The sequence below is a fragment of the Perna viridis genome, chromosome 10, assembly GCF_037379345.1.
Source record: "Perna viridis isolate PV_CMFRI_1.1 ecotype Kerala chromosome 10, ASM3737934v1, whole genome shotgun sequence".
Classification (NCBI taxonomy): Eukaryota; Metazoa; Mollusca; class Bivalvia; order Mytilida; family Mytilidae; genus Perna; species Perna viridis.
The window spans coordinates 31,620,344-31,639,127 of NC_142454.1; the positions used below are offsets into that span (position 1 = coordinate 31,620,344).

General features: G+C 32.6%; 1 protein-coding gene across 1 annotated transcript; it reads left to right on the top strand.

The window, feature by feature from the left end:
- Positions 1–43: 43 nt before the first annotated feature.
- Positions 44–17,861, top strand: LOC148605398 (ATPase family gene 2 protein homolog A-like). The gene is made up of 15 exons (XM_088550617.1): positions 44–292; positions 3,518–3,791; positions 4,902–4,954; positions 5,243–5,800; positions 6,950–7,079; positions 8,194–8,250; positions 8,753–8,876; positions 9,348–9,482; positions 9,739–9,856; positions 11,096–11,238; positions 12,319–12,528; positions 13,893–14,026; positions 14,755–14,881; positions 16,893–17,057; positions 17,679–17,861. Exons 1-15 carry the CDS (start codon positions 109–111, stop codon positions 17,853–17,855), a joined length of 2,589 nt encoding a protein of 862 aa, XP_088406743.1. The 5' UTR covers positions 44–108; the 3' UTR covers positions 17,856–17,861.
- Positions 17,862–18,784: the final 923 nt, after the last annotated feature.

The following is an 18,784-nucleotide window of genomic DNA, read 5'->3' on the forward strand; positions in this document are numbered from 1 at the left end:
AGGAGCCAAGGATAATGGAAAAAACAAAATAACGTAAACCTTTCATAAACTGGTTGCCTATTTGTAAAATTAGCAGATGATGTAAACAGTAACACGAGGAAAATACAAATGCCCCCGAAAAGTAAACAGACACGCCAGGAATGGCAACAGTGCATAAAATGTGGTCATCTAATATACCAGAAACACACAGACAAGCACGTCAATGAATGTGACCAGCAGGCAAATTTCAGTACACCATCTATCTTCAAGAATAGTTTCTCTGGAACCATCTCCTCTTTGTCAAGCACAGAAGGTGAAATATATAGCATATTCTGCATGAATGTGAAGTATAATAATAAATAATAATTATTTTTCACTGTCATTATACAGGGAGATATGATGCGAATTCAAGTAATCAAGGGAACCTACTATCCAAGACTCAAATTATATATTGGCACTTGGTGAAATTGGCACTATGCATAGTCAAATCGGCATCAAGTCTGGTTAAATCAGCACTCGGTGTGGTAAAATCAGCACCTTGTTTTTTGTCATTAATCAGCAATTTATTGTTAAAAGGTTGGCCTTGGAAGAACAACCTTTAGATAGTTTGCATTATGATAGATTGAGAATGTTACTGAAATAACAAGATGAAACAACTATAACTATTTGTATTTAATGGCGAGTTATGTTTCTTTCCAATTGATAAAGTTACTGGATTTTCAGTATTTTAACGTCCCAACCACGTCAGTTTAGGGTACAATTGTTGACATTATTTTATTTACATAGTCACTACATACTGTCATAATGCTGATTATAAATTAATCAAATTTACTTTTATAGTAATTACTCTTTGATCTTGTAAGGCCATTCTGGTGACCCCAGTGATGCAATGAACATACAGGTAACCTCAATATGTATTTTCGTGCAAACTTCCCCACGAACATTTACATTTGTAAGTACACCTTGCGTAAACTCATCTTTGTTGCCTTATTATGTCACCTTCATGTTTGTAATGTGTCTGCCCCTTGTGGAACCTAATTGGTCATTATTATTGTATAGTCTTACATACTTTCTTTTCCGAACCTCTTCGTACTTCAGAATCTAGGAGGTATAATGAGTTGACACTCAGCCTGAAAGTGAATTCAAAATTCATCACACGTACAGTGTTGTAATATTCATTATGTATTTAGAAATCTTTTTTTAAAACTTATTCGAAAGAAGATTTCTTGACTTTGAAAATATACATTCGTGTACTTGAAGCCATTTATATGTACATATAAAAATAAAGGATTTATTTGTCTTGGCAAATGTTCCTTCGGGCTATATCCAAATTATGGCTTCTGGTTCATTTGAATTCCCTCGATTGACCAATCAAATTAAAGTGTGATTGCATTGAAGGAAATGGAAAGGAGAATAACATCAAACTTTGTAGTTGTGCAATTTTTTCCATTTAGATGTTAGTATAATCATAGTTTGTGGATGTAGACAGCTACATGTACAAGAGTTTATCATACACTTAAGGTTATATTGTCTAGTTGAATCATTTGCCGGCAGGCAGGGAATTATCTTTTTTTTTATAACACTTTTCTCAGCTACTTCTAATTGCAGTCTCTTGATATTTGGTATCCAGCATCAGGTTACTTAACTGGTCCCATATTATGGGATCCGTTTTAGGCCTGTTGGACATCTTCCTGTTTAACAAAATTTGGCCATTTCTGTCTTTGACCATTTTGTCCTCTACCATACTGTATACAGTTTTTATATATGACAACAAAGTATAAATGTATAAATTAAATTATATTAAACTAGTTTTTTTTCTTCTACAGTTGATGATTTAAATTTTCTTATTTTTAACATCAAATTAGATAGGGAAAACAAAATCATTAAAAAAATTCTCTCACACTTCTGATGTGCCTACATGTATACATTTTTGTACCTCCTCCAAATGGAGAAGGAGCATGCTGTTTACATGTACCTCTGTCTGTACTTCTGTTCATCCATCCATATGTCTGGGAAAAAAAACAAACTTTTTCACCATTTTTTTCTGGAACTACTGTACATCACAGCCATTTTATGTTTTGTATGGGTGTTATTCTGTGCTCACTATTTCAAGTTGGTGGCCCATAAACTTAGTGTTCACTGACTTACATGTACATTTTATAAGTGTAATTCTCTGTAAGAATTAACAGTAGGTAAATCATGGTGAAAAAAAAAAAAAAAAAAACATGCAAGTCTTTCCATGAAATCTGATTCAAAATTATATCTGAAGTAAAGAAATATTGTTCACTTCTTATTTAAGTGTCAGTAACTCAAAGTATCAATTGTATGACATGGATTACAGTTCCATAATCAAAGGGAGATAACTCATTTTCTCCCAGCCTTTTATTGTAACTTTGAACTTGCTTTTCTACATCTTTTTACACTTCTAAGACATACCAACTGTCAATTTTGTCAATCTACTACCTGCCCATTTTATTGAATTTGTGTGTTTTTTCCTGAACATTAATTGTTTTCTTTTCAATTTTGCCCACCTGTGCAGGTCCGGGTGTCAAAAGAATAGGCCTGCAGCAGCGCTAAGCTCGTCGTAAAAAGCAACTAAATAGTGCTCAGAACCCTAGCCGGGGGCTAGGGTGCTCTGCCCACAGTGCAGCTGGGTTGTGTGCCCCAGGTGGTGGAATGGGGTACCCCTGGTGTGTTACATGCTGGGGTTGTCTGGCTATAATGCGCAAAACCTGACCGGAAACCATAGTGGTGCACTGTGTTGGGAAAGATGCCACGTTCCTCGCATGTTAAAAAAACCCTACTGTGGTATTCTTTGAGTAGGAACCATAGGGCTCCGCCACAGGAGGCTAAATTGCCTAACCCTACCCACTTGTCCCTATTTCCAGTGGCAATCAAAATTTCTCGACCCCATTATCCTTGTGTCCCATCCCATTTTTCATTTCATCATTTCATGTTCATTTTATCATCCACTTCATGTTCATCACCTGAATATAGCTGAAATATTGCTGCTCAGGCGTTAAAACCCAACAAGCAAGCAAACAAACAAATATCAATTTGCCTGATTTTTACAGAATCCAGCGCTTAATTTTTCAAACAAATACAATTGTCAGATTAATGGTAAACACCTTCGTCAGTTTTTTCTTCACAACTACAATATACTTGTACCATGTTTTTACATTGAGTATGCTACTTCACAGTGCTGAGGAGAGCTGGATTGGGTTTTAAAAAAAAAACATTTCTAGTTGAGATTTTCCTCAAATTCTTCCTCAACTCTAATTTCCACCAATCAAATTGCTTGAAATTGAAGATTTGAGGAAACCTAAAAAAAAATTAAGGAAAATCTCAATTTGAGGTTATTTTATGAAAATGGACCCTGGGCTTTGTTACATTTCCTTTAAGAAGAGCAGTAACACACTTATATTTTGTTTTCAGTGATTGTATAATTAATTAAATCAAAGCACTCTGTTGAAGACAAAACAAAAACAGAAAAAAAAACTAATGCAGTAATTCACTAAATTTTTGTGTTCATTTTCAGTTGAAAAACTTAACTTGCCGCACTCAATAAGAAACAATTTCATTCTGGTTCACCCTAGTACCATGAAATACAGTTCCCTTGCCATTGGACGACAATGCGTACTGGATGGACAATATATAAGTATCTCGTGGCCTTCAGCATCAACCAGTCATACATCTATAGGAGCACCAGAGGATCTGATCAGTCTGCTTAATAAACAGTCAGGTGATAATGTGACAGTACAACCAGCTCATGGCATGTTGCCGACAGCAACAGAAATAAAAGTTAAAGCTAAGTGAGTTTAATTATTAGCCAGTCTTGACTGAAATTTTTAAACTCTTATGCAGAGGGTTTTAATCTTTAATTTTGTTTTTTCTCTTGGTATTGCCATTTGTTATGCTGACTTTCCTTTTTTCCGATGCAGTCTGTATAGCTTTGCTTTTTACCCTTTGACCTTAAGGACGCTCTTCTATGGAAACGCAACTCACCTGATCGAAGTTTACATTTTACTGCGTCTTTTTTTAAAGATAGTACTTGTTTACTATTCCTTTTGACTATTGCCTAGAGTTTATCAGTTCATTAATTTTGCTATTACCCATCATTTGGTAGAACCATCAATTTTTATTTTATTGTATAAATAAAATGGAGTATGTCATATAAATGTAACTGTTCTGAATACTTGAATAATTAACATCTGTATCCTGGAGTAAAACTTGTTTCTATATGATTAAAACCTTTTATCCACTTCTCCGATGGCTAGATATTTCACCAAGTATTACAAAGGAGTCAGTTAGAGAAATAGGTTTTTTAACTCATGAAATTTGAATACTGCACAATATCAACTTGCGTTATTCAATTTCAAAACTATAACAAATTTGCCAAGGCTCATTTGTTATGATGTTGAAATTGAATAACTTGAATTGATATTTTTTAAATTCAACTTTCCCTTGTTATGAAACATGTAAATACAGTGATACAAATTCAGTCAAATTTCACTACTTTTAATTATCCAACTTCTATAACAATTTAGGTAAATTTAGCACATTAAAATAAAAAAGATGTTTCCTCTCCAAGCACAAACTCTAAAACTAATTATAAAAATATAGAATGCAGCATAAAGTTAGCGACTCCAATTCTTAACTAACCCTCATAATGAACCCTTTAATTGTCTCTTCAATTCAAAATGTCACTGTTGCAGACACAAACTCAAAATGGCAACCAAATTGCAAAACATTCTGTCAACGTTTATAATTTCAATATTAATCATAGTGTAAACTTTAATTTAATGACTCTTGTAAAGATATATATTTCATCAGTGCAAGTTATCAAAAATTTACAAAAATTTACTTTTAACATACATGTATTGTTATTTCTATAATTGCTTGTACTAAACTATGTGTTTCAGTTCAACTCTGCCAGAGGATGACAACTTTCTAGATTATATGAAGAATAGTTTAGGTATTATCCATTCTAATTCTAATACATACACTAAATCATTTAGTATATCAAGGTTGCAAATGATTTTTTTCTCAAATTTCATAAATAAGAACAAAAAATCATGAAAATAAGTTGCTGCTAATAAGTCCTATTATTGTGGAATTTGTGTAAAGCAGAGTTTTAGTATGCAAGTAAATATATGCAGAAGCAAAATTGAATTGATATCCTGAAATCATCAAATAAGTATCCCTGAAAATTACATTGTAGTTGGTTTACAGTATGTAAAGTGTAATGGTTTATTTTTTCCAGTTGGTAAAGTCTTCAGAATAGGAAATAAAATCAACATTAGCTATTATGGACAATTTTTCCAGTTTATTGTGACAGATATGACAGTGGGCAACCAAGAGACATTGAATTCACAAACCGTTGACTTGTCGAGAGATTTCTCTGCTATTAACTTGTCAGATGTTTCAGAATATGCAGATAACAAATCTTGTGATAAATCTTTATTATTCAACTGTTTGAATACATCAAGTACCACTCAAAAGTCATGTGACCAGTCTGTGTCATTGGACAGCTTGAATGCTTCATTACCCGTGTCAAGTACACCTAAGGCAAAAAATAGGCAAATGGATCATTTTCAAACACCTGAACTTTGTGGTAAAGTTAGGCATAAAATTGATAATGGTTTTGCTTGTATTAAACCTTGCACAAGAGTTGTGATAGAAAAGGAGGTAGCCATGGAGACAGAAGAAAAATCAGAAAAAGTAATGTTCCATCATATTGGAGGGCTGAAGTCACAAATCAAAGTTTTACAGGAGATGGTAGAGCTACCATTAACTCAGCCAGAATTGTTTAAATCATATGGTAAATATACTCTAAAGAAAACCTAAATAATACAAGAAAAACACGTAACTAAATTTATGTCACATATGGACACTTGTAATTATTTATCTTATACATGTACATGCATGTAAAACTCCTTAGAGCATTTTCTTTGTGTCTTAAGGTGATATACAGAATATTATTAAATATTATTAACTTAATGTTAAAATGTAAAAAAAAAAAAGTTATGACCAAAACAAATGAATGAATATGAAAATTAGCCCACCTTTCCTGAAATCATACATATTAAGAATTATGCAAAATGTGAAACATGGTTGGAAAGCCTATATATTTTCATTTTAGAAATTTTATTTTATATGTTATAGTTAAAAAAAAATTACACGTGATTTTTACATACAACCCATGCTCTTAGGAAATAAAAATTATATAGAATGTATTGTAGAATTAAAAGTTAAGGGAAGTAACTCTGTAAATGACACTAAAATACAATAAAAACTGTTGGATTTTCATTGTGGATTATCTTCTAAGAACAGACAGATTAGAATGAATAAATATACAATAATCAAATTTTGCTACTGTATAAACCAGTGAATACCAGAAATTACCAGAAGTCAGACTTTGAACGCTTTTGGTATTTTGATCAATATTTATGGTATCTTTTTTTTTTTTTTAATTTATGAAGACTGTAAAAATGAGTGTTAATGCACCGAAGTTCAAACAAGGGTGTAGAAATTTAATTTAGCCAAATTTTGTAACAAAACTCTTCATTACATGTATGTATTATATATCACTATATGAAGATATCAATAAATGCAAAAATGTCAAATTTATTCTTACGAGTTAAACATCATATCATATGCTTTCTGGCATAGCCTCTTAAAAAAATTTGAAAACATACTTTCTGCAAACCTTTTCTCAACTAAGATCTTGTCTAGTATTTCATTATAAATATAACAGGAATTTTTCTTGAGTTGTAAAAATTAAAATACATATAGCATTTTGATTAAATGACAAAATCGTAAAAAATAGAACACAGTTAATTCTGAATTTACATTATTAATTTCGAAGTTTTTTTAACAAGCAAAAAATTTCCTGAAATTTCCATCCTGCAAATATAATCTGCTTTTCATACATGTAATACATTATTTCATATAATGCTGTTCTTTTTAGGTATAACCCCTCCCCGTGGTGTGTTACTGTTTGGGCCATCTGGAACAGGCAAGTCTCTCCTGCTTAAAGCAATTATCAACCAAGTCAAAGCCAATGTGGTCACTGTAGCATCATCTGATGTCATCAGCAAGTGAGTTTACAGTGGTAATCAATATAAAATCCTGTTTACAGTAAAGAAAAATCACATGAAATTCATGTGTAGCTACCTTGATATGAAACTCATGTGATTTTCATGTGAAACTCTGTCACAAAATTTATTTGCCCAATTCAGGTAAAAATTATATGAAGTTATTTTGCTGTATATAGACATGAATTAAACTGAAATAAAATTTACACAAATAATCTATGTCTCCCATGGACTCTGTAGAAAACTTGGAAAATGTAAAATAGTCGGAAGTCTCTTGCTGGAATTTGATCAATCCACAGTGGTTAACAAGTGTATGCAATTTAATCACCAACTTTGAATGGAAGAAATGTATTTCATTCGATGGTGCTGTTTTTTTTTTTCATTGATTCCGATTCTGGCAAGTAAACAAGAAAAAAACCCAAACTTTTACATGACTTTGTCTTACAGATGTATGGATATGTTCCTCAATTAATTGTATTGTGTAAAATGAATGGATTTAAAGTACTGGAAAGAAAATTCGCTTTTAGATTAAAAGGCCGAATAAGTAAAATGTGATATGAAGATCTTGGGCTTTCAGTTTGGCCTATTTTAGGCCAAAGCAATTATATGTGTGTTGCATATTATACCTTTGAAAAAATAGAGTAGATTTGTGGGAATTTTTAAAAAAAAATTGCAGTTGTATATTGGTATGGCCCTGTGGACATTGTCTGCAGACACTTAGTTTTTATGTGATAGTAGTGTATTGGTTTGTAGTATTTTTTTTTTAGATTGAGACTATGGGAGAAATATTCTGACTTTAACAGTGCTTATTGAAAAATGAAAACAAAAACCAAAAAACTTTTGGTTAAACAATTTTAAGCTAGAAAATAGGGTGGGTAGGGTAATAGCTAGGAAACACACATCTATTTAATTTGGCCATAGCAGACTCTTTAGAAAAGTAAGAATGAACTCAGCAAACATTTACTCTGGGCTCAAGTACTTAGTGCCCTTTTAGCATACATCAAATATAATAACTCTGAAATTTATACCTTTTGGTATTAAAATTGCCAAATTCTACCTTGCCTATATATGCCTGCATATACCTTACATTTTAAGTATTTTGCGTTTTTTATTTTAGGTTCTTTGGTGAATCAGAAATGAGACTTAGAAATATATTTAAGGAAGCTGAAGAAAAGTAGGTGGAAGAAGTTTTGAATAAATTATTGCATACATTAGGACTTATTTTAATAAGATACGAAAGCATGATTTTTTACCTCCCCTTTGATTTAGACATCTGATTTATATTGCATGGAGAAATTATTCAATGTGCAAAGTAGTTTATAAACACTAAAAAATTAATTATTTATTAGTTAGAACTCAATATTTTATACATTAGCAGGGATCTATTTAGGAGGGGTTCATGGGCCATTGACTCAAAAAATGCAAAAATGACCCAAAAAGATAGGGAGGCATCAATCAATGGCCCATTTTAGTGTGTGAAAATAATGCATTATTCATATATTTGGCCTATAGTAATATTTGAAATCACCCATTTCATGTCACATGAATGGGTCATTGGCCTCGTATGAGAAAATTCAAGTTATCTCTGTATTAGGTTATTTTAACCCTATATTACTTAGTGGAGGATTCCATAAATGATATTTTTATGAAATCTAAAATCTTTATCTGTCCAACAGGGCACCTTCTATTATAGTAATGGATGATATTGACTCCTTGTTACCTAGTCGGGACAAGACACAGAATGATTCACTGAAGAGACTCGTTGCCACCATGTTGACTCTCATGGATGGCATTAATCAGGTACTGTACTAAGTATTAGTTGTCCATAAATATTCTATCATGCCCTGTTGGAAAATGTTTAAAATTATTGGGAAATTAAATATTATAGTATTCATTGGTTCAACTGAGCATTTAAGGAGGTACACCTAAGGTAAGGGACATAACTCTTGAAATCAGTGATATATTTGTATCATATTCAATTTTTCCAAAGCCTTTCAAGCTTTCCTTGAACAGAATGAAATCAGTCCAAGTTACTTCGATGCTTACTTGAGATTTATGTAAAATGGTGTATGCAAATGTTTCAATGATTTGTAAGAGTTGTGTCCCTTACCCTAGGTCTGCCTCTTTCCATGTAAGTTCAAATATAACAAAGATTTTTTGTTTAAAAACTCAGAAGTGTCTAAAGAAAAGAGATGCTCATTCACTTTTATTACCATAACATATCTTTTAATCTTCTTTTAATGCCTTATTTTTTTTTCTTCCTGGTTAAAGGATGTTAAAGAAAAGATTGTTATAGTTGTTGCAGCTTGCTGTAACCCTGATCAACTAGATCAAGCACTCAGAAGACCAGGAAGATTTGATAAGGAGATTGAAGTCGGTGTTCCTTCATCTGCAGAGAGACAAGAGGTCTGTAATCAAGTGTTTTAAAGCTAGAGCTTGACTGTGTCTAAAAATTAAAAAGTAGAGGTTACCCAATACTTGAAGTAACTTTAATCAGTCTATGTGTATTTTTTTGTTAGTTTGCTTATCAAAATTACATTTGTCCGTGTATTTTTTATTTCTTAGATTTGATAAACATGTGATACAATTAAGTTGGAATGCAGGTTATCACTGGTGGGCATTAGCTTAAAGATTTCTTGCTGACTGATATTTATACTTTTAGATTTTGACAAAGCTGTTACAAAGGACACCACATACATTAAAGAAAGATGATATCTGTGAGGTAGCCAGTAAAGCTCATGGATTTGTTGGGGCAGATCTGGACAATCTTTGTCAACAAGGTACTTCTGTTTCTATGGTCGTATAGTAAATTGATGTTTGTTATATATATCTACAAATGTAGAGGTTCGTTTTTTTTCTCACAAAATTATGAAGCCAAATGTTTTAAGTTGGTAAATTTTTCGCTCTTTACTGAGTATCATTTTACGCTTATCCTAAACGTATTAATATTCACTGTGTACTATCTGGAAAAAATAGTACCTATGAAACTGACCTTACCACAATGTATTATTTATCATTTTTTTTGAAACCATGAAAACTGATGCCACAAATATGTTCCAGGGATCACCACAGATATAATTCAAGAGTAGGGCAAATCAACCTATGTTCTATGTTCATAGTCATTGAAATATCTAATCTAATATCTAATTCATACATTTTAGAGGTCCGTAAATCTGATTTTATGGTCTTAGCTTATATTTTGCTTTAAAAGAAAAAAAATGTAATTTCCTACTAAATATTTACATGTGATTGGTTTTATTTGCATGAATCTGCAATATATATATCGATGGCACAACCTTCTTCGTCAGTTGCAAATCCAAAAATGCCAACGGATACAAAAAAAACAATATGATGTTAAATTATATTCTTTTTGTATCTGTTGACATTTTTTGTACTTGTTAGGTCACAGACACTGATTTATATACTTGACATAATTTAGATTTCTTTAGAATAGCTTCATGTAAAAATTTCTAATCCATAAAAATAATTTCTTAGTCCTCGGTTAGGACCTCCATTATCTCTTTAAGATGGACAATGCCATGTGAATAAAACAAAAAAGCTCCCCCATCATAATTTTTCCTGGCAATGAAAAATAAATAACAAAAAATGTGATCTCCTCTTTTAAAAATGAATATACTTCACTCCTTCATTTTGTTTCTTTGGAGATTGGCTTTGGAACCACCAAGAATTCTTAATGAAGAAAAAAATCATGAAAATTCCATTTTATCATTGTTTTACCATAGGCTGGCCATGGAATAGATATTTGTCATGTGAGTCTACCTTGATGAGTTACAGATCAAGTTTACATTTTGTTCTGCTTTGCTGATTTTTTTTCAAAAGTTTCAAAATCAAGGTCATTTCCTCAGTTTGTCATTTATACTTGATGAACAAGGTAGTATTTGGGTCAGTGATACAAACAGCTGGTAGCGAACTATGTATTGTTTTGCAATACTCTCAGAATGCTTTTTTTTTCCTTTGTTTTTTGTTTCTATTCACTTATCACATCTTTTTTTCTGTAGCCAGATTTAATTCCTTGAAAAGGAACTTGAAGGCAGACATCAGCTCAGCAGACTCTATTTGCATTTCAAAGACAGACATATCTGTTGCCATGGCAACTGTTCAGCCTTCAGGAATGAGAGAAGTTCAGCTTGAAATTCCTCAGGTAACAATATTTATCTGCTTTACAACTTACTGGTATATAAAAAATAAATTTGATAAAGCAAGTTAATGAACACTAATTACAAGTTCTTGTACCAACTTATGCCTGTGTTCAATAATTAATCCACTGGATAACTTTTATAGATTATACTAGACTTATTGTCAAGTAAAAAACTTTTGTCAAGTGGACAAATATTTTGAACAACTGGCACGGGACAATCTTCCCAATTCTTGGTGTTGTACTGTCTCAGCAGTCAATTTCACTAATTGTCTCAAGTGTAAAATAAGTGACTACAGATTGAAGATTTACTTGTAGTCTCACATACATTTTCTTACCCCACCAATTGAGGGGGTGGTATATTAGAATCACCTTGTTCGTCTGTATGTTCATCTGTCATTCTGATCGTCTGTATGTAGTTTTATCAAAATTTACTCGATTTTCAAATTTGTAACTTGGATGTATATAGATGGGGCATGCCTTGTTAGCAATTGGGTTCCTGTCTGATATCAGTACAACAACACATGGAATTTCATGTTTTCTGTTTGTTGTTTTTTATTTTCTTTGCTTCATTCTTTGACTTGAAGTTTAGATACTGTGAAAATACTGTGTTCGTGGGGTACTAATTTTCATGGTTTTCCAAGGGTAGACCTAACCACAAAATTTAGTTCACTACAAAAGGAGATTTCTGTTGATGTGAATACTGAAAACCTCAAAACCACAAATTTAGGAATCCACGAACTTGTGTTTCTTACCAAGGGCCTCTAAAAATTTAGTTGATTATATAGGAAATCACTGAGCCATGACAGAGCGGGTCCCCATCTTAGGCCAGTCAGGGGATGCCCTCTTTTGAGAATCTCGGCATCCACTTCTGTTGTCCCTGATTGCATACTTAAATTGTATATAGATATTGTCTTGGTAATGCTTCATCATTGAGATTTCTTCCATATCATTCCATGTACAAAATTGCAGAAAATCAAGTCATGAAATTTCACTGCAAAATGGAGCCCACCTCAGGAAACACAGAAAAACAATTATTTTTAGACCTGCCTCTAAAGTGGAGATAATTCTATTATTTCTTTTCAGGTCAAATGGAGTGATATAGGTGGCCAAGAAGAATTAAAATTGAAGCTTAAACAAGCAGTAGAATGGCCTTTATTACATCCAGAAGCTTTCCAGAAAATGGGCATCAGTCCTCCACGAGGCATTCTAATGTATGGACCGCCAGGATGTTCTAAAACAATGATTGCAAAAGCCTTGGCTACTGAAAGTGGTCTTAATTTTATTGCAATAAAGGTAAGTTCATTCAAATGTACTACGAAATACTGTACAGTTGGAAGTTTTTATGAGATTCTTATTATACCCCTGCAAACAAAATTTGATAAAATTTTATTGGAAGTTTGGGTATTATATGTAGATTTGCATGAAGGAATATAATAACTCTTGTATGACTCCTAAGTAAGATAATTCAAATTATGGGTTTTACATGTTAAAACCTTTTAAGTACGAATCCTCCTAAACTGCTCAAGTGATTTTGATGAAATTTTAAAGGAAAGTTGGGTAGCAGAGGTAGATATGCATGAAGAAATATAATTACTGTTGGATGATGCCAAAAGAAGATAATCTAACAAGCAATTTACATTGAAGTCCTTTTGAAGCAGGGGTGGGGGGTATTCTCTTTGTGAGCTTGCTCACAGTATATCTAGTTTTTGCTGTATTCTTGAGGTTTGGGGAACTGCGAAATTAAAAGCTTACAAAATCCATGTCCCGATATTTCACACTCCCTCCCATAGACTGTATCAATGGATATCAAAAAATAAAGAGAGCAAAAATATAATTTCCCTATTCATAGAAAAAATAGTGAAATTTTGCACTTGCGAAATTTATGTGCTATATAGTAGTAATATCTTGGTTCACAGCTTTCTTTTAAATAATTTAGAATGGGGACTTTGAGTACAAAAAACAATTTTCAACTGAGTAATTTGGCACACTTTTTTTTCATTGAATCTTACCTTCTTGTTATTTTTTTAAACCTTGGTTCCCTTGATTACTTGCTATAACCTTGCTATTACCTTGGTTCCCTTGATTACTCTTTAAACACTTTAGATTACTTTAAATTAGTGTTGGGAATGGATTAAAGTTTCCAGATCAATAATCAGTGTTTTGGAATATGATTAGGATGATCCTTCAATATCATATTGACAGAATGCCTCCGTTATCTAGTTCGGATATTATTATATCTTATGTAAATGTGTGAAATCATCATCAATGAAGGCATATGTTGACTTGAGGCCTGTTTACCCTGGCCAACAGACAAGAAATAAAATCATCTTATGTTATGGTTAAGAATAGAACAAATTGTCTGTCAACAGAAAGGTAAATAGTGAGTTCAGACAAGAAAAAAGATGACTTCAAAAAGAAGGATAAAGACAAAATCTTTGTATTTTTGATATCTCTCCTTTCAGTTTTATCAACTTTCACTTTGACATTGACTTTTGAAAAAAAGGGAAAAAAGGAAAAATTTGAAAAATTCCTTGTTTTCAATTCTTACTTAAAAATATAAAGTCTGAATTGATTGTTCACTTTATAATTTCATCAAATAAGAATTAGTTTGAAATTTGATACTTTTAAGTAGCATTTATAAAATATATTCCAATCAGGGTCCAGAATTGTTCAACAAATGGGTAGGTGAGTCAGAGAGGGCAGTACGTGAAGTATTCAGAAAGGCAAGAGCAGCAGCCCCTTCTATTGTTTTCTTCGATGAGATAGATGCCTTAGCTGTGGAGAGAGGAAGGTATTTATAGATTAATAGTTGTTTTAAATGGGAAACTAAAATTCTCAGTACATACACATGTAGCAACAGTGCTCAACACAAGATTTTTATGCAAATTTGTTTTGATTTGAATTGATTCAGTGCTCACCTTTAGCCACGAAGCCCGAAGCCTGGGGTTGGTAAACATTGATTCGGGCTAGTGAAATGGTGTGTACTTTTCTTGTTTCAGGTTAGTTGAATCCTAAACAGTCCTCTATTATTCGGGCTATTTGTTGAGAATTTTGAAGGACTGTTTATTGCTTATTTACTTCCGATTTTGGAAATTTCTGCTTCCCTCCTGTTTCTCATATCACATCTCCATAGACATGATGCAAGTGAAAATTTGTGTCATGTCCAGTTGCAGGTTAAGGAGGCTGTTCAGGAAATTTGAACCCTCCTCCCTTTTATAGGATTTATTATTGGGATTCCATATGAAAATCTCAGTCTAAGTCATCTCAGAGTTCAACTGGCTGCTGTTGTATAATGCTGTGCTTTGGAAGCTTTTTATTCCAATTCCCTAAGAATATTTTTTGTCTTTCTGTCTGTCACAGTCAGTCTTTACTTGATCACTCCTGTAATTTTGAGGATTTCCCATAGAACAAATTTGAATACTCAAGTCTTCAATTTTATTTTGTTTAAATATTTATTGCCAAGTTGAACAAGTTCAGGTATAGCAATATTACAGTGTATGCAATTATTGTTTTCTTCAGCTCTGGTGGAAGTAGTAATGTTGGTGACAGAGTACTAGCTCAACTTTTGACAGAAATAGATGGGGTTGAAAGGTTAAATGATGTCACCATAGTTGCAGCAACCAATAGACCAGACATGATTGATAAGGTGAGGTCAGAGGTTAATGTTTTCTTTGGATTGCAAAATATTGAAAGGGTAATCAAAGGAACCAAGATTCTAGTAGAAATCAAAAGAATGTAATCCAGGGACAAAAACCAGACATGGGAAACAGACATGCACAACACACACAATAAAATAACCAAAATAATACATACAAAGTAACATAAGTAAATGAGCAACTCGGACTCCACTAAAAACTGGGAGTATGAACCAGGTGCACTTGTAGGGAAAGTGTCCTTTTCTTTTTTAGAAACACCTGTCAAGTTGCTCATAAAAAGTCAAGTCTGGGGTAGACAAAAGAGGAAAGAAACAGTATAATACATTGAACAAATCAGTTTTCATGGTGCAGATGGATACACCGTAGCGATCTGTGAGTTCATGACGATGACCATAAAACTTCTGTAGTGATGACTTCAATCTTGTAGCAACATATCCCAAATCCAGAATCCTAATTGTAAGAAGTCTAGCAGGATACAAAAAATCTGCATAGTTACGACAAGCTATTGCATAACGTATGAGTTGTGATTCGAAAACTCCATATGTAGGTGCCGAAGGGATGTTGCCACAGATGAAAGGAAAGTAGACAATACGGAATTAAAAGTCAACACATTTGTCATATAGTTTGGTCAATAGTTTTCTTTTACCATGGATCTCTAAGTGTAGGCCAATATATGAGGCTGACATCAGTGTTTGTAGTATTCTTTTTGAGGTAGGTGTGATGTATCATTCCCTGAAACTTACAAATGTTGTAATTTTACACCAGTCAAAGTGTTTTCAATAATAAAGTCATTGAAATGGTTTCAAAATTACAACATTTTCTAAGCTAGACAAGGTCATGTCTGACAACTATTTTTCAAAATTTATTACACATGTACCTACAAAACATAGATAGATCAAAGGGGAAAGGACCCTGCCCTCTTATGCTTGAGAGGTTTGGTTTTTAATGTAGAAAGAACAGAAAATCAATGGAATGGGTTAGGTTAGTTGAAGGCTTCTTCCTTTTTTGAATTCTTGATTTGCAACTGTTATATGATGTGGAAATAGACATAAATGATAATTTGAAATGTTTTCCAAAGAATGCAAGAAATATTCTCATACCCAGTTTTCCTCTTTTAAGGTCAGGATAAATAAATAGCTTATTGTAACAAACTGACCTCTTCATATTGATTTAGTTTATGGTATTGATCTGACCTCTTCAAATTGATTTAACTTATGGTATCAAACTGACCTCTTCTTTATGGTATCAAACTGACATCAAACTGACCTCTTCATATTGATTTTAAAAACATTGAAAGTATAGTGAAACCTTTTTTAATTGAAGCCTGAACAATCAGAAAATCTGTCTAAACCGGATACTTTTTAAAAGTCTCATGAAATTATTATTTATATATTTTAAACCTTGGTAATTAAAATACTAGTACTTTTCTAATCTGAACATACTCTAAGTCCAAGAAGGTTCTGTTCAAATAGATTTCACTGTTTTAATACAAGTAGTACTCAAGGTGAGAATCATGCAAAATGTGATACATGGCTGGAAAGTCTACATATTTTTACTGTTTATAATTTATTTGAAATGCTTTAGTAAACAAAAAATATTATTAATTTAGCATTTTCATAGAAACCTTATTCTTTGGAGATAAAAGTTGTATAGAATGCACTGTAGAATTCAAAGTTAAGAGAAATACCACTGTAAAAGACACTAAAATTCAATAGGAACTGTTTGGTTTTCCATGTGGATTATCTCCTAAAAGCAGATAGATTTGTTTGAATGATTATACATTTCATCATATAGACCTATAAAGCAACTTAATAACAAAAATGAAAATATGTAGCTTTTTGGAGTGTATCACATATTACAGAATTTGCATGATTCTTAAAAAAATACAGATTATGCAGGATCCTGAGACATCCTGGTGGCTTATAAAGCTCAGTGGAGTTCCTGGTCATAAAATTAATTAATGATAGATCTCAAACTAACTACCTTTTTCTCTTTCACTAGGCCTTAATGAGACCAGGTCGCCTAGACAGAATTTTGTATGTCCCTCTGCCAAATGAGAAGACAAGGAAAGAGATTTTGAGGATTCAGCTGAAAAAGATGCCAGTAGATGAATCAGTTGACCTGGAATGGATCTCTGAGAAGACAAACGGATACTCTGGGGCAGAGGTCAGGAAATTTTACTGATATGGTTTGACCATTATTTTCTAAATTAACTTCAGATTTGTGCTGTATGCAATGAAGCTGATTCAAATATTCAGTCACAATCCAAGTTTAAGAGCAGGGTCAATCTTAAATGCAGTGTCTAGGGTTTGACTTGTACCCCATATCAAGCTGCACACTGCAGATCATTTTATTAATTATTTATTAATTATATTTCCCCCCTCCCTGTCTTAGTTGGGAAAGGTAATGTTTCAGTTCTGTCAGTCTGTCAAACTTTTGTAAGCGCAACTCCTCAGAAACTACTGCACTGAATTCCATGTAACATTGTAGGTATTGAGAACCAGTTACGGATATAGTTGTGCACATTAAGGCATTTTTGATCCACTGAATTTTGTGGGAGTAATACCCATTTTAAGGAAGTAGACCTGGGGTAAGGGACACAACTCTTACAAATCATTAGAACACTTGTACTCAGCATTTTACATCAATCTCATGTAAGCATCAAAGTAACTGGGATTGATTTCATTCTGTTTCAAATGAAAGCTTGATAGGCTTTGGTGAAATAGAATATGATTCAAACATATCAATAATTTTTTTTAAAATCTATTCTGTTTTATCATATTTCAGATTTGTGCTGTTTGCCATGAAGCTGCTATGAGTGCCTTGCAGGAGAATATTGGTGCTAAAAACATTTTAGTTAAACACTTCAACACAGCTTTGAGTATAGTGACACCAAGGATAGATTCAAAATTGACTACTTTTTATGATGAATATCAAAAGAAAAGTGGAATAAAAACTATATGAATATTATTTTTATTATATATATAGCAGTAATTTATAGTGGAATGTTCCCTGTGTAAAAAAAAATTGACAATTCAAACTGTAATGACACTTTTGGACTTTCTCTCATCAAAATATCCACAGGTCATTAAATTTAAAATTAAGTTGAAAATAGCAATAAAGTACATGTATGGAAAAAAACAATACATATTGCTTCTGTGAGCTAGCACAGTTAAGATATGTCTAAGCATGTTGGACTTGTGCAAAGCTGGTCTGTTCGATTGGTTAATAATTTTTGTCCTTAAACATTTAATATGCATGAAATATCTGCCACTGGACATTAAATGATAATCAATCCATCACAGCTATAATTGGGAAGAAAAACAAAGAGCACAATATGACCATGTACAAGTGTAATAGCACAGAATATATTGTGAAAGTACTGTTGTTCATGGGGTATCAATTTTTGTGGTTTTCATGGTTAGGCCAAACAAAGAAATTTGGTTCCCAACAAAAAGGAGAATCCCATTGATTTGTAAACTGAAAACAGCAAAACCACGAATTAAAGGATCCACAAACTTGTGTTTCTTCCTTAATCCTCGAAAAATTGGTACCAACGAATTGAAGTACTTTCACAATAATAGTTACTAAAATATATGTACTGATGGTGGAAGTCAAGTAAAAGATTTTTATGTATCCAGGTATACTTGTATGCTGAATGCATCACCTCTTGCACGTTTAATCCATACTACTTCACATAAAATATGAGAGTACTTTTTATACAACCACAAAAAAAATTGTGGTCATATATTGGTATGATGGTGCTGTCAGCGTCCGTAGACACTTGATTTTAGTGCCATAACATGAGTATTAGTCAGTCCATCTTTATAAAATTTTACAACAAGGTTACAAAACAAAAAAGAAAGGTTTATATTGATTTTGGGGGTTATAGC